Source organism: Leptodactylus fuscus, chromosome 11 (genome assembly GCF_031893055.1).
Source record: "Leptodactylus fuscus isolate aLepFus1 chromosome 11, aLepFus1.hap2, whole genome shotgun sequence".
In the NCBI taxonomy this organism is placed as follows: Eukaryota; Metazoa; Chordata; class Amphibia; order Anura; family Leptodactylidae; genus Leptodactylus; species Leptodactylus fuscus.
In genome coordinates, this window is record NC_134275.1 from 1954605 (window position 1) to 1981125 (window position 26521).

At 45.0% G+C, this 26521-nt stretch overlaps 1 protein-coding gene across 1 annotated transcript in view; it reads right to left on the bottom strand.

The window, feature by feature from the left end:
• Window positions 1-26521, bottom strand: part of TENM1 (teneurin transmembrane protein 1) — a 441834-nt gene that overhangs the window by 180681 nt on the left and 234632 nt on the right. Inside the window, exon 8 of the mRNA XM_075259290.1 lies at window positions 18891-19043. Within this exon, the coding sequence (XP_075115391.1) occupies window positions 18891-19043 (153 nt within the window). The remainder of the gene's footprint in view (window positions 1-18890; window positions 19044-26521) is intronic.

Sequence of the window (26521 nt, forward strand, 5' to 3'; positions counted from 1 at the left end):
CAATATCTGATGGAAACAACTAGTAAGCGATGCCTCCCTGAAGTTACTGACTTACACCTCAGTTTTGGAGGTCCAGCCTGGATAGTCTCTGTAAATAACATCAGATTAAAATTAAAGTAATGTTGTAATTCCACGTTTCATTCACATGACACTGGCTTCATCCCATTGTCGCTCGGCGTACTCTATCATCATGCACTTTCCACGAAATGTCACCCTGCATCTTTTTTCGATACTTGAAAATCAATCCCATTGTTGTCGAAATCAAGATTTTTTTCCTTTAATTAACACATCATCTTGGCTTTTTTTAGACGCCTGCCTAGCTCACTTTGTTGACTGTACAATAGCCAATGTGAAATATTTTTTTATTTTTTTTTCTAACACAGATAATAGGACTGAGAAGTTGCCAAGTGGGAAGAAGTTGAACAATGGGGATATTTCATGTACTTATCTATAGACCGACGCTCAGAACAATTTGTATCTACAGTGATTTTATTGTGGATGCTAAAAAAAATAGAAAAGCCTCCCTGAAGCCGTAGGGGTAAGCTCTAGAGTGTTATAATCCGCTCTGTATTAAATATTAAGGAATCAAGCAATGTCTTGCTGAGCTTTGCAGTGAATGAGCAGGCAGGATTCTATAATCCATAGTGTCATTAATGTCAAGCATAGCGAACATACATTGTAATCTTTTCCGGGATTGTATTTAACTATTCTATATCTGAGTAATTTATCATTATCTTAATTATGTTGGGACTTATAAAGTGTCAATCATGGCACAACATACAGTTATATGTACAGGGGCTTGATGAAGGATCTTTAAGTGCCTTTGTGTCTGAATACATTGTATACGCGCTCCGCTGTAACTGGCTCTTAGCCTTTCTTCCCTCCTCTTTGTAATGCAGCAGCAACATAAGCTCATAAAATTGTTTCTCTGCAAGAATGTTACCTTTTTATTGCTGTTTCCAAGGGTATTCTCCTATGAACTTATAAAATGCTTAATAAAAATTCCACTTATTTTAACATTGATTTTTGTGGCTGGATTCTTTCTGCCAGCGTATACCTCACTAATCCTAACTTATTAAAATTTTTGAAAAGCAATCCGCCAGCCACTTAGGATTCGCGCTGGGGCTTCAAAACCGAGTAAAAAATATATTTTCAATATACGTTTATTGTTAACTATTTTGGGTTTTACTTTAACACTATTTTTTTTGCTGCCAAACCACTGTTTTCTATATTTTTTCCTTTGAAAATAGCCAACGCTTTGCTGGCAGTGGTAAATATTATATATAATAAATAAGGATTAGCCTGTAATATATATCTATAGTATTACATGTAAAATTTCTCCAAGGAGGTGGGGGTCCTGGTCAGTGGCGTAATTACCACGGATTGCATCTGCCACAGGGCCCGACACCTTAGGGGGCTCGGGCCCCCTCACTAGTCAATATGCAAAAAAAAAAAAAGAAATAAACAATAAATTTTACTTTTTGAGGCCCAAGGCCACCTAAGGTGTCGGGTTCTGGGTGGTGGAGAGCCTCAGCTTGCGTCCTGACAGTAGGGGAGGGACGGAGACATTGTGCAGGAAGAAGATAGTGTCGGGGGATGGAGTGAACAGCGCTGAGTGAGTGCAGACTGGTGAATTTAAACTATGTGTGCAGGGTAGGCTGTCAGCACACAGCATTGTAACCCCTTCTTTCCCAGGCAGTGTTACATAATACTGTGCTACAGGGGCCACTATGGGACATAATACTGTGTACAGGGGCCACTATGGGGCATTATACTGTGTGCAGGGGCCACTATGGGGTATAATACTGTGTACTGGGGCCACTATGGGAGATAATACTGTGTGCAGGGGCCACTATGGGGCATAATACTGTGTGCAGGGGCCACTATGGGACATAATACTGTGTGCAGGGGCCACTATGAGGGATAATACTGTGTGCAGAGGTCACTATGGGGCATAATACTGTGTGCAGGGGTCACTATGGGGTATAATACTGTGTGCAGAGGCCACTATGGGGCATAATACTGTGTGCAGAGGTCACTATGGGGACATAATACTGTGTGCAGAGGTCACTATGGGACATAATACTGTGTGCAGGGGCCACTATGGGACATAATACTGTGTGCAGGGGCCACTATGGGGTATAATACTGTGTGCAGAGGTCACTATGGGACATAATACTGTGTGCAGGGGCAACTATGGGACATAATACTGTGTGCAGGGGCCACTATGGGACATAATACTGTGTGCAGGGGACACTATGGGGTATAATACTGTGTGCAGAGGTCACTATGGGACATAATACTGTGTGCAGAGGTCACTATGGGACATAATACTGTGTGCAGAGGTCACTATGGGGACATAATACTGTGTGCAGGGGCCACTATGGGACATAATACTGTGTGCAGGGGTCACTATGGGACATAATACTGTGTGCAGAGGTCACTATGGGACATAATACTGTGTGCAGGGGCCACTATGGGACATAATACTGTGTGCAGAGGTCACTATGGGACATAATACTGTGTGCAGGGACCACTATGGGACATAATACTGTGTGCAGGGGCCACTATGGGATATAATACTGTGTGCAGGGGCCACTATGGGACATAATACTGTGTGCAGGGGCCACTATGGGGTATAATACTGTGTGCAGAGGTCACTATGGGACATAATACTGTGTGCAGGGGCAACTATGGGACATAATACTGTGTGCAGGGGCCACTATGGGACATAATACTGTGTGCAGGGGACACTATGGGGTATAATACTGTGTGCAGAGGTCACTATGGGACATAATACTGTGTGCAGAGGTCACTATGGGACATAATACTGTGTGCAGAGGTCACTATGGGGACATAATACTGTGTGCAGGGGCCACTATGGGACATAATACTGTGTGCAGGGGTCACTATGGGACATAATACTGTGTGCAGAGGTCACTATGGGACATAATACTGTGTGCAGGGGCCACTATGGGACATAATACTGTGTGCAGAGGTCACTATGGGACATAATACTGTGTGCAGGGACCACTATGGGACATAATACTGTGTGCAGGGGCCACTATGGGATATAATACTGTGTGCAGGGGCCACTATGGGACATAATACTGTGTGCAGGGGCCACTATGGGGTATAATACTGTGTGCAGGGGCCACTATGGGACATAATACTGTGTGCAGGGGCCACTATGGGATATAATACTGTGTGCAGAGGTCACTATGGGACATAATACTGTGTGCAGGGGCAACTATGGGACATAATACTGTGTGCAGGGGCCACTATGGGACATAATACTGTGTGCAGGGGTCACTATGGGGCATAATACTGTGTGCAGGGGCCACTATGGGGTATAATTATGTGTGCAGGGGCCACTATGGGGCATAATACTGTGTGCAGGGGCCACTATTGGGTATAATACTGTGTGCAGGGGCCAGTAAGGGGCATAATACTGTGTGCAGGGGCCACTATGGGACATAATACTGTGTGCAGGGGCCACTATGGGACATAATACTGTGTGCAGGGACCACTATGGGCCATAATACTGTGTGCAGGGGCCACTATGGGACATAATACTGTGTGCAGGGGCCACTATGGGGGAAAATACCGTGTGCAGGGGTCACTATGGGACATAATACTGTGTGCAGGGGCCACTATGGGACATAATACTGTGTGCAGGGGCCACTATGGGACATAATACTGTGTGCAGGGGCCACTATGGGGCATAATACTGTGTGCAGGGGTCACTATGGGATATAATACTGTGTGCAGGGACCACTATGGGACATAATACTGTGTGCAGGGGCCACTATGGGACACAATACTGTGTGCAGGGGCCACTATGGGACATAATACTGTGTGCAGGGGCCACTATGGGACATAATACTGTGTGCAGGGGCCACTATGGGACATAATACTGTGTGCAGAGGTCACTATGGGGACATAATACTGTGTGTAGGGGCCACTATGAGGCATGAAATGGTTAATTCTAGTCTTACCATGCGATTGACAGTCTGTCCACCTATCCACTCAAGCGCTGTTCTTCCTCCCTATGTATTCTTGGTTCTCATTCACATTGGTGCTTGCTATTGCCTCGTGCTCGCTGGCTTTTCTCTTGCTGTTTAGTTACTTGTATTCTTTATCCTGACCTTGACTTTCCCTATTGACTATTCTTTTGGACTTGGATTTGTCACTGCATTGCTTGACTGTTACCGGACCCTCGGCTAGCTGACTTCCGTTTGTTGTTGTTGGTCTTGTCTGCATTTTGCGTGGCACATATATAGGAAGGGATCGTCTCCAAGTTGCCACTTATTATGTAGGATAGGACCAGACAAGCAGGAAGGGACAGTAGGGGTTTCAGCTTAGGGCTCACTGTCTATTGTGCAATTGCTGTCCTAGCAATTCCCTAACAAATATTCTAGTAGTTGTGTTTGCTTGAACAATTTATTTAGATAGTTTAAATAGATCTGTCTTGACTCTCCATTTTATAACTCTCCATTCTCCAGTTTTTGTTGGTCGGGGCAAATGTTCATAACTAGCTTTATAAAAAATAAAACCCCATTGGGCCAATTAAAATACAACATGCGCTGAATGTTCAAACTACTACGAATAATATAAGACAAACCATAACAGACCGAACATTTCCTAACTAGAGATGAGCGAACAGTGTTCTATCGAACTCATGTTCGATCGGATATTAGGCTGTTCGGCATGTTCGAATCGAATCGAACACCGCGTGGTAAAGTGCGCCATTACTCGATTCCCCTCCCACCTTCCCTGGCGCCTTTTTTGCTCCAATAACAGCACAGGGTAGGTGGGACAGGAACTACGACACCGGTGACGTTGAAAAAAGTAGGCAAAACCCATTGGCTGCCGAAAACATGTGACCTCTAATTTAAAAGAACAGCGCCGCCCAGGTTCGCGTCATTCTGAGCTTGCAATTCACCGAGGACGGAGGTTTCCGTCCAGCTAGCTAGGGCTTAGATTCTGGGTAGGCAGGGACAGGCTAGGATAGGAAGGAGAAGACAACCAACAGCTCTTATAAGAGCTAAATTCCAGGGAGAAGCTTGTCAGTGTAACGTGGCACTGACGGGCTCAATCGCCGCAACCCAGCTTTCCCAGGATCCTGAATGGAATACACTGTCAGTGTATTCCCGTATACCCGATATATACCCCCGATACCCGTTCCAACGGTGTGCCCCCCCACCTTCACCCCAGAAATACCCTGCAAGTCCCCTAGCAATAGGATTGGGGCTATATACACCCACTATTTTTGCTACTGCCATATAGTGCCATTGTCTGACTGGGAATTCAAAGAATATATTGGGCTTACATATAACTTCAATTCCAGGGAGAAGCTTGTCAGTGTAACGTGGCACTGACGGGCTCAATCGCCGCAACCCAGCTTTCCCAGGATCCTGAATGGAACACACTGACAGTGTATTCCCGTATACCCCATATATACACCCCAAATCCCCGTTCCAACGGTGTGCCCCCCCACCTTCACCTCAGAAATACCCTGCAAGTCCCCTAGCAATAGAATTGGGGCTATATACACCCACAATTTTTGCTACTGGTATATAGTGCCATTGTCTGACTGGGAATTCAAAGAATATATTGGGGTGACGTGCACCCACAATTTTTAATACTGCTATACAGTGCCATTGTCTGACTGGGAATTCAAAGAATATATGGGGGTTATGTGCACCCACAATTTTTGCTACTGCTATACAGTGCCATTGTCTCACTGGGAATTCAAAGAATATATGGGGGTTACGTGCACCCACAATTTTTAATACTGCTATACAGTGCCATTGTCTGACTGGGAATTCAAAGAATATATGGGGGTTACGTGCACCCACAATTTTTAATACTGCTATACAGTTCCTTTGTCTCACTGGGAATTCAAAGAATATATGGGGGTTATGTGCACCCACAATTTTTAATACTGGTATACAGTGCCATTGTCTGACTGGGAATTCAAAGAATATATGGGGGTTATGTGCACCCACAATTTTTAATACTGGTATACAGTGCCATTGTCTGACTGGGAATTCAAAGAATATATGGGGGTTACGTGCACCCACAATTTTTACTACTGGTATACAGTGCCATTGTCTCACTGGGAATTCAAAGAATATATGGGGGTTATGTGCACCCACAATTTTTACTACTGGTATACAGTGCCATTGTCTGACTGGGAATTCAAAGAATATATGGGGGTTATGTGCACCCACAATTTTTAATACTGGTATACAGTGCCATTGTCTGACTGGGAATTCAAAGAATATATGGGGGTTATGTGCACCCACAATTTTTAATACTGCTATACAGTTCCTTTGTCTCACTGGGAATTCAAAGAATATATGGGGGTTATGTGCACCCACAATTTTTAATACTGGTATACAGTGCCATTGTCTGACTTGGAATTCAAAGAATATATGGGGGTTACGTGCACCCACAATTTTTAATACTGGTATACAGTGCCATTGTCTGACTGGGAATTCAAAGAATATATGGGGGTTATGTGCACCCACAATTTTTAATACTGGTATACAGTGCCATTGTCTGACTGGGAATTCAAAGAATATATGGGGGTTACGTGCACCCACAATTTTTACTACTGGTATACAGTGCCATTGTCTGACTGGGAATTCAAAGAATATATTGGGGTGACGTGCACCCACAATTTTTAATACTGGTATACAGTGCCATTGTCTGACTGGGAATTCAAAGAATATATGGGGGTTACGTGCACCCACAATTTTTAATACTGCTATACAGTTCCTTTGTCTCACTGGGAATTCAAAGAATATATGGGGGTTATGTGCACCCACAATTTTTAATACTGGTATACAGTGCCATTGTCTGACTGGGAATTCAAAGAATATATGGGGGTTATGTGCACCCACAATTTTTAATACTGGTATACAGTGCCATTGTCTGACTGGGAATTCAAAGAATATATGGGGGTTATGTGCACCCACAATTTTTAATACTGGTATACAGTGCCATTGTCTGACTGGGAATTCAAAGAATATATTGGGGTTATGTGCACCCACAATTTTTACTACTGGTATATAGTGCCATTGTCTGACTGGGAATTCAAAGAATATATGGGGGTTATGTGCACCCACAATTTTTAATACTGGTATACAGTGCCATTGTCTGACTGGGAATTCAAAGAATATATTGGGGTTATGTGCACCCACAATTTTTACTACTGGTATATAGTGCCATTGTCTGACTGGGAATTCAAAGAATATATGGGGGTTATGTGCACCCACAATTTTTAATACTGGTATACAGTGCCATTGTCTGACTGGGAATTCAAAGAATATATGGGGGTTACGTGCACCCACAATTTTTAATACTGCTATACAGTTCCTTTGTCTCACTGGGAATTCAAAGAATATATGGGGGTTATGTGCACCCACAATTTTTACTACTGGTATACAGTGCCATTGTCTGACTGGGAATTCAAAGAATATATTGGGGTTATGTGCACCCACAATTTTTACTACTGGTATATAGTGCCATTGTCTGACTGGGAATTCAAAGAATATATGGGGGTTATGTGCACCCACAATTTTTACTACTGGTATACAGTGCCATTGTCTGACTGGGAATTCAAAGAATATATGGGGGTTACGTGCACCCACAATTTTTAATACTGCTATACAGTTCCTTTGTCTCACTGGGAATTCAAAGAATATATGGGGGTTATGTGCACCCACAATTTTTACTACTGGTATACAGTGCCATTGTCTGACTGGGAATTCAAAGAATATATTGGGGTTATGTGCACCCACAATTTTTACTACTGGTATACAGTGCCATTGTCTGACTGGGAATTCAAAGAATATATGGGGGTTACGTGCACCCACAATTTTTAATACTGCTATACAGTTCCTTTGTCTCACTGGGAATTCAAAGAATATATGGGGGTTATGTGCACCCACAATTTTTACTACTGGTATACAGTGCCATTGTCTGACTGGGAATTCAAAGAATATATTGGGGTTATGTGCACCCACAATTTTTACTACTGGTATACAGTGCCATTGTCTGACTGGGAATTCAAAGAATATATGGGGGTTACGTGCACCCACAATTTTTAATACTGCTATACAGTTCCTTTGTCTCACTGGGAATTCAAAGAATATATGGGGGTTATGTGCACCCACAATTTTTAATACTGGTATACAGTGCCATTGTCTGACTGGGAATTCAAAGAATATATTGGGGTTATGTGCACCCACAATTTTTAATACTGCTATACAGTTCCTTTGTCTCACTGGGAATTCAAAGAATATATGGGGGTTATGTGCACCCACAATTTTTAATACTGGTATACAGTGCCATTGTCTGACTGGGAATTCAAAGAATATATGGGGGTTATGTGCACCCACAATTTTTAATACTGGTATACAGTGCCATTGTCTCACTGGGAATTCCACAAATAATTTGGGGATTCATTCACCCTACATCTCAGGCTCTTGCCATATTCACCCAGGTTGTCAGTGCTGCACCAGCTCGTTCCCAGACAGCTCGGCCCGAAAAACACGTTACCTATATAGAGGATTTGGACAATGAAGACAACATGTTCTAAATCTAATGTCTGCACCTTCTCCAGAATTAAAATAAAGGCAGCGTTTAACTTTCAAATAGCACTGCACAAAGGAAGAGCTTATCAGCTTGTCTCATGACATGCTACTGAAAAGTTTCATTTGTGTATCTTAATGTAAATATAGTTGTATAAGCTTTTTGGGTTTTAGGCACTGCCAAGTTATTTATTACCACCCGCTCCCTTATAATGATGATGACGCCAAAGTCACTGTGGGTGTTCAGAGCTCACAGCTTTGGGTGACATTTGTCTTGCTCTCTGTCGGTACCAGCTGTCTTTTTGGATACCGTAAAGTTATGTTGACTTTATTAACAGCTATAGAAGCTTTAGCCAGGTTGTGACGGTGTGTAACCCTAACAACACTAAGTGGGATACACATTAATAGTCAGTCTATGTACGCTAAACGTATCACTGAAGTAATTTTTTTTCCCTCTCCCCTAATATAAGAAAGGAACAGACATTAGACCTAGACCGGGGTTCGAGGCTTGAAAAAATCCAGTATTATTTGTTCTTCATGATGTGAAATATGTGTTGAAAAGCAACCCAAGATGAAGTCAGCCATGTGTGCCAGTGTGTTACTTGGCATGCCTTTGCTGGCCCCAACTGTAAGGGTCACTCTCCATTTCCTCCATTTTCCACTCCCCTTCACACCATTTGTGGTGAAGCAATGGGATGCACTGAAGTGCACCCTCTAGCCTCGTGTGGGATAGGGACATCAGATGCCACTCCAACCCCCTCGTCTTCCTCCGCCAGCCAACGGTGCGAAGATGAGAGGAGTGTGCTCTGAATGTTTTCTGCCTAGCAGAGGCTAGTTCTCACTTACGAAAATGGCCCCACTTTGACCTGTATATCAGGCACAATGGTGTAGGTTTCAAAGAAACATGGCACCAACAAGTTGGAAAACGTGGGCCATGCGTGGACCGTGTTTGAGTCTGGCAAGCTCCAGATCTGCTACCAGGTTCCAGCCATTATCACAGGCGCAAAAATGCCAGGCCCCAGGTGTAGCAGGGAAAAAAAAATGCCATCTCAGCCAGGATGGCATCCCTGACCTCGGAGGCACTGTGCTGTCTGTCCCCCAAGCTGATCAGTTTCAGCACGGCCTACTGACATCTCCCCATGCCAGTGTTACAGTGTTTTCCGCTAGTAGCTGGGGTGGAGGTTGCAGCTTCGTAGGGTTTCAGTCTACTCCTGCCATGAATTTTGGCCTGGGAGAGGAGATAGGCCACCCCAGTTTGCACCCGGGGAACAGACTCCACCACATTCACCCTGCCTGTCATTAAAGATAAGCACTGCAGCATCCCTGACCACAGGCGCTTGTCCATGTGTCGGTGGTCAAGTGGACCTTGCAGCAAAGCGCAGAGCTCTGGGCCCGACTGATGTTATGGGACACATGCAGGCGCAAGGCAGAGACAGCACACCAAGAGAAGTAGTAACGGCTAGGCCCAGCATAGGGAGGTGCCCCAGCTGCCATCTGCTGACGGAAGGCCTGGGTCTCCAGAAGCATAAACAAACACCAACATCTCCAGGGCCAGCAGTTTATCGATGAGGCTGTTACAGGCTTGGGCATGGGGGTGGGTTGTATTGTACTTCTGCCTGCAATGAAAAGCTTGGGAAATGTGGAGTGGCTGGGAAGAGGCGCATGATGGTGCAGGCCAAAAGGGCGCATGAGGGTGAACTCCCCAATGTGTCAGAGATAGGTGTGTAGGTGTCCTTGCATCATATACTTGCACCATATTTGGCTTTGGAAGTTAATTTTGTGCCAAAAAGTGGTTAAGACAGCGATCCCTCAGCTACTCCCGTTACACTGTCTATTGAAGTTACCATCTGTGGAAGTGGACCACCATTTCTAAGATCCCAAAGGAAGCAGGCAAGAGATGTGCAGTTCAGAAAAAAAGATGAGAAAATAAGTTTAGGCTGTAGAGCACAGAGGGATCGGAGAGGACAGAGCTGGTGTCGGCCAGGTATTCCCACAACATGCGCCTATACTTGTCCCTCCTGGTGACACTAGGCCCCTGAGTGGCAGTAATTTGTCCAGGGGGGCCATTAACGTGTTCCAGACCTAGGAATAAGTCTTCCAACAGGGTAGAGTTTTGCATGCCTTTGCTTCTACCCACTGTTTTTGCTGCTTAGCTTCCCTCCACATCTACTCTGCTTTCACCCCTAAACATCACCCCAGTTTATGCCTTTGCTTCTACCCAGGTTTTTTGTTGATTTAGCTTCCCTCTACATCTACACTGCTTTAGCCCCTAGACATCACCCCTGTCCATGTGGGGTCGGTGGCCTCGTCATCCACCAACTCCTCTTCCAATTGCGCACTGCCCCCTTACTGCAAACCGCACATGACCACAGCTTGCCTTGATGGCAACTGTGTCTCATGATCCCCACTTAGGTCCAGACAAGTCGGTGGCGGGTCCAAAACCCCAAAATTGGAAGGAAATGGCAGATGCTGCAGTATTTCTAACACCTGTTCCTGGTGCTCGGGCCTGGTCTGTGTTGTACCCTGCACCCTGCTTAACGCATCTGCCATATCCGAAGTTGTGCTGAGCGCATGCTAATGTTTCGTGTCCAGTGCAATGGATGGGATGGGATTTCACATAAGTCTGCCACCCATGGCCACTCATGGTTGAGCAACTGAGGGAGTTGACTTTGACGAACCCGAGGGTTTTGGAGTTGGAACTACATCAAAGGTCTGTGCTGCTCACACACTCTGCTCAACACATGATATGTTTAGTGCCAGCAGTGTGGAGACGTCGCACAACAGCCGTTGTTCCAGCAGGTACAGGCGTTGTAGGAGTGCATAGAGGCTAGCAGCGGCAACTATACACTTTAAAAACTATCCGCACAAGCGCCACACTTTCACCAGTAGCTCAGGAACATTGGGGTACCTTTTTCAAAAGATTAGCAGCAATGAGTTAAAAACGTGGCCCAGGCATGGAATATGTTGCAGGCTGCCAAGCTACAGAGCCAATCCCAGGTTACGGCCATTATCACACATGACAACATGCCTGGGCCCAGGTGCAGTGGCAAAAACCACATTGCCGTCTCATCGAGGATGGCATGACTCACTTTGTAGGCAGTGTGCTGTCTGGCCCCCAAGCTGATGAGCTTCAGCACGGCCCGCTGACGTCTCCCCACACCAGTGTTGCAGCGTTTCCAGCTCGTAGCTGGGGTCAATTTAACAGCGGAGGAGGGTGGTGTTTCAGCCCTCCTCCCAGGAATGTTGTGTGGGGAGACAAGTCAGGCCACCACATTTTGCGACCCGGTCCACGCCTCAACTACATTCAACCACTGTGCCCAAATTGAAAGGTAGCGTCCCTGTCCGCATGCACTTGTCCATTCGTAACTGGTCACATGGAACTTTAGGGCTAAGCGCTGAATTTAGGGACCGCCTCATGTTTGGGGGAAAGTGCTGGTGTGGACGGCACAGTGCGGTGGCGCAGTAGACACTCTGCCCAAAAAGGGCAGAGTGTCCCCCAGCCGGGATTCCAACATCTCCTGGGCCAGATTTCTTGAGATGAGGCCGTTGAAGCCTTGGGCATGTGGGTGGGTTGCGCTGTACTTTAGCATGAAATGAAAGGCTTGGGAGATGGGGAGTTGCTGGGAAGAGGCGCATGATGGCGCGGGCAAAAGGAGAAATGGCAGGAAAAGGTGAGGATAAGGGTGAACTCCCCAAAGTGTCAGAGGCAGATGTGGAGGTGTCCTGGCTCCTGGTCTGGACTGCAGCGCCAGCCCTGTCAACAGTGGAAGAGGCAGTGGCCGCCAGGCCAAACGACGATTATCCTGCGCTTGCTCTCACCCACTGAGCCCAGGGCTTGCCTTCCAAATGATGGCACCCGCAAGAGGTGGTGAGATTCCTCTCCGCAGATCTCCAAACCATCTTGGACTTGCAAATTGCACTAAATTTGTCATGTAACTGACATGTATATGATGAGTCTATCCATTGTCTGTTCATTTTGGTGAAAGTCAGCCTGTCAGCTGACAGACAGCTGTGCTTGTCAGTGATGATGTCACCGGCTGCTTGTACCCCCAGTTTTTGCTGCTTAGCTTGCCTCCACATCCACACTGCTTTTGCCCCTACACATCACCCCTATCCATGCCTGTGCCTCTAGCCATAAGTCTGCCACCCATGGAAACTCATGGTGCAGAAAGTGAGGGAGCTGACTCTGAGGAACCCTTGGGTTTTGTAGCTGGTACTCCATCAAAGGTCTCTGCTGCTCACACACCCTGCTGAACATACGGTATCTAGGGTTAGAGCGTGTGGTGACCTCGCACAACAGTAGGTGCTTCAGGCAGATGTAGGCCTTGCTGGAGTGTATTGCGGCTAGCTCCAGGTACTGTAGACTTGGGAAAGTGGGTGTCCAAGTGCCGCACTTTCACCCTTAGCTCAGCTAATTTGGGGTATGTTTTTAAAAATCATTGCACCACTACATTGAACATGTGGGCCAGGCATGGAACGTGTTGGAGGCTGGCAAGCTCCAGAGCCCTCCAACAAGCTAAAAAACCTGGCCCCAGGGGCAGCGGGGATAAACAAATTGCCATCTCATCCAGGATGGCATCCCTGACCTCAGAGGCAGTGTGCTGTCCGTCTCCCAAGCTGATGAGCTTCAGTCCAGCCTGCTGACGTCTCCCCACACCAGTGTTGCAGCGTTTTCAGCTCGTAGCTGGGGTAAATCTAACAGCGGAGGAGGAGGAGGGTGGTGTTTCAGCCCTCCTCCCAGGAATGTTTTGTGGGGAAACAAGTCAGGAAAATTCTTGAAACGGGAGAGTTTTGCATCTTTGCCCTTGCTGCCTATGGACATCCCTTTGCCTCTAGCCACCATTTTCCCTGCTTTGCTTGCCTCCACATCCACACTGCTTTTGCCCCTAGACATCACCCCAGTCCATGCCTTAGCTTGTACCCCCAGTTTTTCCTGCTTAGCTTGCCTCCACATCCACACTGCTTTTGCCCCTAGACATCACCCCAGTCCATGCCTTAGCTTGTACCCCCAGTTTTTCCTGCTTAGCTTGCCTCCACATCCACACTGCCTTTGCCCCTAGACATCACCCCAGTCCATGCCTTAGCTTGTACCCCCAGTTTTTCCTGCTTAGCTTGCCTCCACATCCACACTGCTTTTGCCCCTAGACATCACCCCAGTCCATGCCTTAGCTTGTACCCCCAGTTTTTCCTGCTTTGCTTGCCTCCACATCCACACTGCTTTTGCCCCTAGACATCACCCCAGTCCATGCCTTAGCTTGTACCCCCAGTTTTTCCTGCTTAGCTTGCCTCCACATCCACACTGCTTTTGCCCCTAGACATCACCCCAGTCCATGCCTTAGCTTGTATCCCCAGTTTTTCCTGCTTAGCTTGCCTCCACATCCACACTGCTTTTGCCCCTAGACATCACCCCAGTCCATGCCTTAGCTTGTACCCCCAGTTTTTCCTGCTTAGCTTGCCTCCACATCCACACTGCTTTTGCCCCTAGACATCATCCCTATCCATGCCTCTTCCCCTAGCCATAACTCTGCCACCCCTGGAAACTCATGGTGCAGAAACTTTGGTTGCTGACTTTGAGGAACCCTTGGGTTTTGTAGATGGAACTCCATCAAAGGTCTGTGCAGCTCACACACCCTGCTCAAGATATGGTATTGTAGGGTTTCAGCGTGTGTGAATGACGGACAACAGCCTGTGTTTGGACAGATGTAGGCCTTGCTAGAGTGTTTTTAGGCTAGCAGCGACTCCTGTGCACTTGCAAAAGTGGGCGCACAAGCGCCGCATTTTCAACAGTAGCTTCGGTACATTTGGGTATGTTTTTAAAAAACTTTGCACCACTAGGTTAGACGTGGGCCAAACATGGAACGTGTTGGAGGCTGGCAAGCTCCAGAGCCGCTACCAGGTTCCAGCCATTATCACAGGCGTAAAAATGCCAGGCCCCAGGTGTAGCAGGGAAAAAAAAATGCCATCTCAGCCAGGATGGCATCCCTGACCTCGGAGGCACTGTGCTGTCTGTCCCCCAAGCTGATGAGCTTCAGCACCGCCTGCTGACGTCTCCCCACACCAGTGTTTTAGCGTTTGCCGCTAGTAGCTGTGGTGGAGGTTGCAGCGTCGTAGGGTTTCAGTCTACTCCTGCCATGAATTTTGGCCTGGGAGAGGAGATAGGCCACCCCAGTTTGCACCCGGGGAACAGACTCCACCACATTCACCCTGCCTGTCATTAAAGATAAGCACTGCAGCATCCCTGACCACAGGCGCTTGTCCAAGTGTCGGTGGTCAAGTGGACCTTGCAGCAAAGCGCGGAACTAAGGGCCCACCTGATGTTGAGTGACACGTGCTGGTGCAAGGCGGGGACGCCACACCGGGAGAAGTTGAGACGGCTAGGGACGGCATAGTGAGGTGCCACAGTTGCCATCAGGTCCGGGAAGGCGGGAGTTTCAACAAGCCGGAACGCCAACCTCTCCTGGGCCAGCAGTTTAGCGATGTTGGCGTTCTAGGCTTGCGTGGGTGGGTGGTTAGCGGTGTATTTCTGCCGGCGCTCCAATGTCTGAGAGATGGTGGGTTGTTGTAAAGAAGCGCCTGATGGTGCCTTTGATGGTGCAGGAGAAGGAGATAAGACAGAAACAGGGGAGGATGAGGGAGAAGTCAACAAAGTGGCGGAGGCAGATGAAGTGATGTCCTGGCTCGTCCTCTGGAGTGCATCGCCAGCACTGTGAGCAGAGGCAGTGGCATGAACGGCGGGCGACGTTTGTCCTGCCGTTGCTGCCTGCCACTGATTCCATTGCTTGGATTCCAAATGACGGTGCATTGAAGTGGTGGACAGGTTGCTCTTCTCAGGGCCCCTACTCGATTTCGAGAGGCAAATTGTGTAGACGACACTATATCTGTCCTCGGCGCATTCCTTGAAAAAACTCTACACCTTCAAGAAACGTGCCCTCGATGGGGGAGTTTTTCTGGGCTGGGTACAAAAGGGAACATCTTCGGACATTCCGGGTCTGGCCTGGCTTCGGCAAAGCAGCTGACCTCTGCCTCTGGACATGTCTCTGCCTCTAGCTACCCTTTTTGGTGCTGCACCTGCCTCAACATCCACACTACTTTCCCAGCTTGACATCTGCCTTGTCCAGGTGGGGTCGGTGTCCTCGTCGTCCACCACCTCCTCTTCCAACTCCTGTCTCGCCTCCTCCTCCTGCACAATGCGCATGTCAACTGGCTGCCCTGACAGCAACTGCGTCTCATCGTCGTCGATGAGGGTGGGTTGCTGGTCATCCGCCACCAAATCGACCGGAGATGGAATGGAGGAGACTCTAGTGTTTGAGCATCTGGACACAGATACTCGTCTGTTAGGTCCGTGGAATCGCGAAATGGAGGGGCAGGTTGCGGTACAGTCAAAGGAAGGGAGAACAGCTCTGGGGAGCAGGGACAGTTGGGGTTATTGTTCTGAGAAGATTGGGAATTTTGGGTGGAAGGAGGACAAGACTGTTGGGTAAGAGGAGGTAGAGGCTGACTGGCTGGTGGACAATGTGCTTTAAGCGTTATCCGACAGCCATTGCAAGACCTGTTCCTGGTTCTCGGGCCTACTAATCTTTGTACCATTCAGCCTAGTTAATGTGGAACTTTTGTGCAAAGCGCAGAACTTAGGGCCCGCCTGATGTTAAGGGACACACGCTGGTACAAGGCTCAACTCACCCTAAGTGCCAAAAACACTGCTGGTGCAAGGCTCTACTCATGCCAAGGGCCTCAATCTCTGCTGGTAGCTCAGCTTAAGGTCATGTAACTTTGTTTGGAAGGGCTCATGTTAAGGGCTAGAAAAGTGAATTTTGGAAGGTCTTACCACATCACACACACACACACACACACACACACACACACACACACACACACTCAAAATGACAGTTAAGGGTGAGGGCTTTTGGAATTCCCATTGCCTATTCCATTTGTGGTTGTCATGGGGAACGTGATTTAAAGGGGTGGTTGTTACTGTTTGTTGAGCTTAAATTGGGGTTTGTGTCCATCCATTTGGGGAGTAAAGAAGGTTTCCAGGTATTTTCCCACTTTGATAGAGGTTTTTTTGAATGTGGAAAGTGTGTAGTTGTTAGGCAGTGATGTTGGGGTAATAGAGGGTCTTTGGTGTGTTAGATGCCCCCAGGCATGCTTCCCCTGCTGTCCCAGTGTCATTCCAGAGGTGTTGGCATCATTTCCTGGGGTGTCATAGTGGACTTGGTGACCCTCCAGACACGGATTTGGGTTTCCCCCTTAACGAGTATCTGTTCCCCATAGACTATAATGGGGTTCGAAACCCGTTCGAACACACGAACATTGAGCGGCTGTTCGAATCGAATTTCGAACCTCGAACATTTTAGTGTTCGCTCATCTCTATTCCTAACATTTCCTTCCATATTAATTTCACGGACTTGACTGCATTGAACCTTCACTGGTCAAACCAAATTATTAATTTTATTATCGTAATAAAATTTGTGCATTTCAAGTAACTGCAGAAGAAGATCATTTGTCTGATTTCTTAATGGTGTAACTCAATACCCTGCTGAAATCATTATTCCTGAAGAAGAGACCTCATTAAAATATCTCTTGATGATCTTTCCTTTTTGGCGTCTGTTTCACTGAAGTCATAGTCTACTGAGGTTTCACTTGCTAGAATTTTGTTGGGTCTTTACAATTTCACTGCGGTTTTCTAATGAAAGTTAATACGCTCTTTACTAAGACTCCATTGGAAAATTCATTATCAAACCAATTAGTATATTGAATAAGCTATATATGGTGATGGAAAATTAATGAAACTGTCTATATGTTGACATTGACATATTGTGCATTTAATAAATAGGTTGCATATGTACTTAGATAAAAATGAAACTGCAAACCAGATGATGTGCATACAATACAACTCAATACAGGACGCAATAAAAAAAATACTCTAAATTCTATTATATATATGAATGCCATCTAATGGTGGTGGAATAGTGAACATCTCAGAAGACACTCAAAGTGCAGGGCGTATTGTAAAGAATTGGAGTCCGTGGCTTCCTTATAGGTTCTCATTGCCATCACCCATAAGAGTGAACTGACCCTGATTCTTGTTGGTGATGAGCACTGGTAAAGCAGCCACTGGCTCCCCTATCAGCCAATTTAACTATCTTTATAGGAAACCCACATGAAAATGGTGACAACATACAGACTCCATTTAGAGGTTGCCCTTGGTTGGATTTGCACCCAGGATCCCAGTGCTACAAGGCAACAGCGCTAACCACAAAACCACCTGTTGGATTTTCAAGACAATTCGCACCAGTTTTTTTCCTAAACCTAGAGAATGTTTTATAGAGTGACCTCTTAGCAGAAAGTATTAAACTACATGTACTTATAGTGGTGCAACAGTATTATTGGCATCCAGCTCCTTTCCAACACATACGAAGATGCCAGTATTAAAAAAAAGGGGGCGTTCACACTTGTGTTCAGTGTCCATCCTGTACCTCTCTGCCGGGTTCCCGTCCTCAGCCACGAGAAACTGGACCAGGGATGGCTTCCCGGTGGTCGTCTTTAAAACCCATTCATTTGAATGGGTTTATTAAGATGACTGCTGGTGTCCACCTGCGGCCTCTCCATGGGGAAACCATTTTTTTCGGCCAGACACAAAGTTCTGCATCCCCGACTTTGTGTCCAGCCAAAAAATAGGGCAGTACAAAAATCTATATAATACAGTCACACCTTCAAGTTTCCTTAAAGGGATTCTATCATTAAAATGACGTTTTATCTCACTAACACATAGGAATAACCTTAAGAAAGTCTCTTCTTTTCCTACCTTTAGATGTCTTCTCTGCACTGCTGTTCGGTAGGAATCCCGGTTTTCTTCAGTATGCAAATGAGTTCTCTCACGGCCCAAAAATGGCCGTGGGCATGTGCAGTCGGCTCTGCCCGAGGCCCGATAGCAGAGCCGACTGCGCATGCGTAGAAGTTTGAACCCAGGACGAGGAGAGAGGCCATTCCAGACAAAGATGGAGGCGGCGCTGGAGATTTCTCTCGCAGCATTGGGGACGCCCCTATTGCTTTTTGAGCGCTGAGATCCGCTCCCAGTCCCAGAGAACTCATTTGCTTACCAAAGAAAACTGGGATTTCTACTGAACGGCGGCGCCGAGAAGACATCTAAAGGTAGGAGAATAAATAGCATTTTGATGATAGAATTCTTTTAAAGCAAACCACCAATACTATAAGAACATTTTGTCTCTAGAAACACAGTGAAACATAGTGAACTATTCCGATTTGTTCCAATTGTATAATAGTTACCTTTCTTTTCTGTCTTATCTGTAACTTTTCCTCCCAGTGGTGAATACGTGGTGTCCGTAGACTCCTCTCCTTTGCTTCCTTTGCTGACCCCATTCTCATAGAGTTGACTCTCCACCGGTCGTAGTTGCCAAGTTAAACCAAACAACTGAACTGCTATAAAAAAGGAAAGACATTAATCCCAAGGACGTAAGAGATATGTGCCGATATAATAAATACTTGTTACATGAAATCATCATCTTTATGCTCTAACTCAGGCTTATTATCAGCTTTGTGTTATGGAATTATAACATAGTGAGAAGAAAGCCATGAATCTTGTGTAGGCAGCAGGAGACTGACCGCTGTACCTCATTTATGGAGCCTTTGTCTTCCACACATTTATCTCACTGACAGAGGGGTAATTATTGCTATATGTACTAAAATCATCATTTACAAATTGTATAGTAATAGGTTTAACTGGCGTCCTGTGATCGTGCTACACACTAAATCTTGATTAACTTAACTGATTAATTTTACCATAAATGAGAATCCACTTAAGATGATGAATGAGGAAAATTGCACAAATGTCTTTAAAAAAAGAAATATGGAAACAAAGAAACATTTTGCGAAGCATCAGAAGCTCCTCTTAGCTCTATGTGGTATCTATTCTGTGTCTATAGTAGAATGCTGGGCTACTGTCTGCTTTCAAGGGCAACTAAACTCACAGAATGAATGGAAAAAATACAATTACTAAAATCAGATAAAATCTCTTCTATTCTACTTCTTGAACTTACAGTTTCTATATCAGTACACTTATTTGTCAGAATATAACCAACACTGACCCATGAGTCCAGTTACTCAAAGTGGTGGGACAGACCCCGCACAATTTCTTCATGAAGTGGAAATTAAGCCTATGCTTCCCGTCAAAATGAATGGGAAGTAGAATTCTTGCACCAGATTCTGCCATATGAACCTAACCTAATAAGTATCTGGGTGTGCTACTCAATAATAAGCTGGACTGAGCCGATCACCTGGATGTGCTGCACAGAACGGACCACAGCGGGCTCTATCTGCTCAGGAGGCTGAGGACTTTCGGAGTCCAGGGGACACTTCTTAGGGCCTTTTTCAACTCTATGGTGACATCAGCCATCTACTTCGGAGTGGCCAGCTTGGGGAGTGTCATACCAGAAAGAGATAGGAATAGATCTGTCAGGCTGGTTAGACGGGCCAGCTCTGTCCTGGGGAGCCCCCTGGACCCAGTACAGGTGGTGGGTGACAGGAGGACACTGTCCGTGGTGACCTCCATGCGGGAGAACAAATCCCACCCCATGTATGAGATGTGATAGCTCTGGGCAGTCCTGTCAGTGACCGACTGCTGCACCCCAAGTGTGAGAAGGAGCTATCGGAGATCCCAACCACGGTCAGGTTGTATAATCTACATCAGACCAAACGACACTCCGCACAGAGAACTAAATAATCCTGACGTCTCTCTTTTCTTTTTGGTTGCTATGACTCCTACTATCTTTTCTATCTGCTATTCTAACTTATATGTGTTTTTTCTTGTGATATATTACGGTATTATCCATGTTGCTGTTACACACTGAATTTCCCCATGGTGGGACTAATAAAGGATTATCTTATCTTATCTTAACCTAAGACATCTTAATGGACTCCATAGACATACAGCAAGAGAAAAGTTGTCTTAGATTTTACTATGTTATATTGATGACGTCCTCCTGGCTATACCCCAATAAATGATACTTTCGGTACATTGAATTTCAATGTTCATTTCTTTCATTGCAACTTACTTGCCTTCCCCATTGAGAATACTGTACATGCCGGCTAAGTCACACTGAGTATCTATGTCTATGGGGAAGAAGTAACGGATAAAAGATTGAGTAGGTTGTTTAGTTACCAGTTATTTAATGACTTATCCCACCACCATTGTTTACTAGGCTCCGAGAGGTAACAGATAACATTGTCGTCCCCTCATGTAACCTAATGGAGTCCTACCTACTTAAGCTATAAAAGGGAGGGATTTTCTTGTTTGGGTTGTTACTATTCCCACACTGAATCCCAATTCTATCCAATACTGTATTTCCTAAACATCAGTACACAAAGTATAAGAACAGTAATAATGTCGCCCTTGATATTTCTATACATACATTGTATTACATTAGGAGGCATCACTTTATGGATAGCAGGCTATACGGCTTCTGGGTAATTGGCTGTCACATAGAATAAGTCATATTAGCAGTGATATGGCTGTGGATTGAGGACTGGCCTGGGTAAAGCATTAACAATAATAAGCCTAGGGGCATCACAGACCGGGAGGCAACTCTTACCGGGGGCAAGTTTTTAACTCTTCTTTGTAGCAGCTTATAATCTCCTTTAGGCATACTTACAAGTATATGTTGATATGACTTTGCCTCAGCCGAAGATTTTCACCACTTATGATGGCAAGTTTAGTATGGCTTGTATAGCCAAGTTGATGGCATATATTCCTGTCCATTTTGCTTATACTGTTATCATGTAAGTCAGTTGTGTTTCCGCTAGTAAAGTCCCCACTTACTTAGTTGTGTCACTTGTAGCTACTAATAGTTACTAAAGTAAATGGATTATCCAGAAATCAAACTATTATTTATTACACCAAGTATCTTCAACAGTCTGTTAGTAATTTTGACCCTGCAAAACTGCTGATAGCTGCTATAACATACCAATGTGTAAGACTTTAGCATTGGTATCACTTTAAAGAGACTTGTTAGTGTCTTTTGTACTCAGACAAGTGCTCCAATGGCAGACACCAAAGCCAAAGAGCGCTCTGTATTGAGCTGCTCCTATAGCGCTCCCCTCTTGTCTGAGTGATTATTACACTCTGGTTGGACACTACAGTTGTCACTTGGAGGAGAGATGGAGGGTTGTGGACAGGGTTGGACTGGCCCACCGAGGAACAGGTGAATCCCCTGATGGGCCCCGAAGCCTCAACTATTAGCCCTCATTTTCCGAATGCAGATGCATTGGCCAGGTGCCTGATTGGGATGGTCAGTGGCCAGGGTCCACTGGTTGGAGACCAACTTACTGCAGAGAGTACTTTAGCATTAACACATTTGGGGCACTTGTAGGAACAGCACATGCCAGATTAAAATATCTATTAGTAATACTGAAACTACAACCAAACAACAACAACATAGATACGTTGAAAGCACATGGACCTCATTATAGTCTATGGGGTTTGTGTGCTTTCACTGCATACCACTTGCCAGTCCCTATGCAGACTCCCCGAACGGATTACCAAATGCAGATGTGAACTAAGGGTAAGGAGCATCTCATCATCCTAAAAAATGTAGGGACAAATATAACCCTGAAATGTAAGTTTAATCGACTAACCAATCAGTTGTTTTTATAGCAGGGGTCAACGTGTCTTCCAAAAAAGGTTGCTGACCCCCGTGCTAGAAAATTCGAGAATAGCTGCATCCGCTCACATCACTTCTGTCATAGGGACCTTCCAAGACAAGCATAAACTATACTCATGTGCATAAAACCTAGCTCTGAGAAACCAAGACTTCTCCAAGTAATATTTTATAGGCTTTATAGTTGTCGCTTTGGGGTTCGCCATATTTATAATGCAAATTGTCTCCAACCGCATGAAACCCAGTGCAGGAAAAGCAATCTCGAAAATGGAAGAAGAATCAGTCTACATTGTGTAGATTTTTCTCATTTAATGAGGATGTGCTCAGTTTGCAAATCTGCTATTTGGTGCAGTGTCTCCATTTTATTTCTCCTCCTAATAAAAGACTGACATTTAACAAAAAGGATCGCCATTCTGCCGCTCGTTTTTTACTGAACAAAAAAAAAAAAAAGAGGAAAAAAAAAATAAAGCAACCTAATTCAAAGAAAAAAAAATGTTTTCAATGCTGGGGCTCTTAGAACCAGCTTGATAATTGCTAAACCATCAATGTCCAGTGAAAAGACACGTGAATGAATGTCCTGTCGGCGCGATAAGGTCTCCTTTATGGAAATGAGGGAATAATACAAAATTGGATAATTCTCCTTTGTGTGAGATATGTTGTCGTCAAAAGCGGCACAAATAGGCATGAGATCATTATGAAATGTTAATGGCTCGATGCTTAATAGGATACATATGTAATTAAATTGGAGATGTGTAAATGACATTAACTTCTACTATTGAAAATCATGTTAATTATTCGATATTCGGCGCTTTTATTCCACTCCGTTTGATGTTACATTTTAACACCTAACACAAAAAATGAATGTTGTCCTCATTCACTTTTATATGACTAGTTTGTCAATCAAACAAAGACCTGAAACGACAAACCCTTCGCTACATTGTAGCCATGAATTAAAGCGATAGGTAACTATAGGGTGGCCCCGTCATAAGTTAATGTAGCCCTGCGCTGAATATGGATGAACACGAGGAAGAAAAGAAAATCCATACAAGAAATCGATTTGACTACTTTGCGATTCTCGGAGATTTGATTTGCTTGACTTTAACTGGGACGAAATGGATTTGTCAGCTTTGCGGCTTGGTAATTTTAATCTCAAACTTGGCGACTTTATTTGGCCCTGTCTAGAAATGGCTAAAGATTCACAAATCAATTTACAAGATCACAAGTTGCGGAGCTGTTATGTCTACTTAAAGTTTCGCCGCTCAGCCGCATTCTGGATAGGGGAAGTTTTCGGTTTATACGTAACAGCACAGAACAGGAGGCATTGGTTTTCAGTGGAGTGGTTAGATGGCCGGGATGGTAAGTGGTGGTCGGGCAGAGATCACAGATACAAGGGTGTTTGTTTAGGGGGTTTACCTAGTGCACATCCAATAGTACTGGGCTTAGGGTTCTGTTTACACTGGCTTTATAGGTTTGGTTATTTTAGTAACCATGAAGGGTGTGATGGATTCCATATGAATTCTAACCAGACTCTAACCAAAGACTCGCAGACCCTGGTAAATATGCTTAGCTTGGAATCCCCTGCTCAACTTATTATATCTTTCAGCCATGTTTTCTCTTCAATACATTTCAGTAGCATTTACATTTACCCTTGTCTCGACCCAGACCACTATGAAGTCTTATTTATGCGTCTCTGCACTCAAGTCTCCCATCATGCCCATCCACTGTCCCCCAAATAGTAACCATGCCCTGCTTGCACAACAGCCTCTTCCATAGACGTTCTCTTTGACTACATTCTGCTGTCCAACTTCTATTTTTGACCAAGAAAGAGTAAATTCACTCATTTCTGACAGTGGAAGGCTGTGTATCACAAATCCTCTTACTCCAGATCAATTAGGGTGCATGCACACTACGTAACGCCGGGCGTGTATGAGAGCCGTACACGCCGGCGTTACAGCAGGGCTGCCGAACACTTCCCATTCACTTCAATGGGAGCGCTCGTAACAGCGGCGTTTACGAGCAAACAATTCCAGCCAGTAAAGACAATCAGAAAAGTGAGCAAAGAAGTTTATCCAGCCCAGGTGTGTTGAGGGTGACCTGTGAGCCCCAGTTGGTTTTTGGGTCTTGTTGCAGCTGCAGCCACTGTGACCGCTATATTTATGCACCCTAATGAATGCTAACAACTTCTGATGTATCCCAGAAACTTACTGTATAATAGGACAGTCTTGTAGCTGAATATTTACTAGCTGGTGTGGATTTATAAGTAAGTTTTACTATGGAATTTAGTGTAATGGGCAGCAAAGGGCACCTGAACTAGCCGTGGTACCAGTTAGGGAGTTTGGCAGACGTGGCAGTGATGTGTATAAACAAATGTGTAATGTGTGGGTGTGTAGCTGTCCTAGAAACTCCTTTATGGGAAGACCATGTAGTGATACCCAAGATAGCTACGTCTGCTGGTTTCTGCCTGGAGCAAGTGAATCAACATTCAAGCTAGTTGGACCCCAAAGACCTCAGCAACAAATGGAACCAGAGTATGTTTCTACTGGTTACTGGCCAAAGGAGGCAGACTCGCCAAACTCTGTTGTAGATTTTGAGTTCTACTATTGGATTGGTGTTGGAATTTTCAGTATAATTCTGGGGACAATTTCTATACTACAGTTATTCTAATTGCTTCTAATAAGCTCACCAGACAAAAAAATTAGCCACCCCAGTGCGCAAGCTCAGATGAATCATTAAGTCCAAACAGATGGGACAGTGGTTGAGTCAGGAGATCAACTGCGTGCAGACTGCCTCTAAGCGATCATAAGGCAGTAGCTTTCAATTATGCAGTTTGTTTCAAGCGGTAATTGAATGTAAACATGAGTAAATGTAAGTATGTGAAAGAGGGGCAAAAAGGGGCAATCATTATTGGCTGTGCCCATGGCCATATGGTGAGTGAAGCTGCTGGATTTGTTGGTGTTCTGCAGTGGACTGTTCATCGTGTCTACAAGCAGGGGCCTCAAAACACGATGTCAGATTTGTGATTGGAAAAGGATCCGAACTGAGAGACGAGTTTCACGACTTGTGGATCAAAATCGCTTCCAAACCCGACACAAATTGCTGCGGTAAGTGTAGCGAGTACATTGCGACGGGAACTGCATGCAATGAATATTTGGAGTCATTCACCTCGCAAACGGCCAGTGCTCACATAGGAGTGACTCATTTTTTTGGTCCGGTGAGCTTATTAGCCGTAGACAGAGACCGTTCCAGTTAAAACTGATAGAATGTTGTCCCTGCCGAAACAACTTCTATAATATTGCTGACTCCACTTGGAAGTTCCATGTGTGACTCCAGCCTTATAATACTGGTATCTCGATATGCGGCAAACTGGTAAAACCGGTAACGTGTCAGTCTTGTACATCCAATAACCAGATTTTAAGACCTCTCTCTCCATCATTACCTAACCTTTCGTGTCTGCAGGATCTGCAAACTTGTGTGAGTTGGATAGTAATTGCTTACTTTAGATTTGCTTGTAGTCTTTTCTTAAGTAAACATTTTATGACCTTCACAGCCGTCAGACTTGTTGTCTCTAAGCCGTTTCTCCAGGAAACGCGAAGTAAATTTCTCATCTGTAATTAAAGGATTTCTTATTTTTTTTCTCTAGAGGAAATATAAGTGTAATGATTTCGCGAAGACATCCTCGTACCGCCGCCCGCATTACATTGTATTACGGCTTTAACTCTTTTTCTATTATTTTTGCTTTTGAACTTTATTGTGTCTGGCTTGTAGTATATTTGCAGCAGGAATATCTCACATATTAAAAAAAAGTGCGATTTTATTTCATTTACTTTTATTATCTGAAGTGATCGAGTACATTGTTTTTGCTTTCAGTGTCAACATCCGAGCTTATCAAATTTAGACAAAGGATTATTTTTCAAACCGTTCATATGAGGTAAAGATTAAATAAAAATATTGTTTTGTGCTCGAACCTGTGTTTTTTCTTACTATTGTAACGGCGCTGGAAAAAGTACTGGAGTTTTAAACAATAAGAAAGATCTCTTTGTGGGGAAAGTTTAGTAAAGTTTCTTGTATTAGGGACAGATGTCTTCAGTTTGGGATAAGGTCTATGTCTACGGTGCAATGCCCAGATTTAGTCATAGACAAGTATGGAACGAAGGTTTGCAAGTCACCATTGGGCACTCATCGGGCCTCCAAATGTTGAACTTGGACCCAGCACATAAAATGGCTGATCCAGGTGATCAATAATGC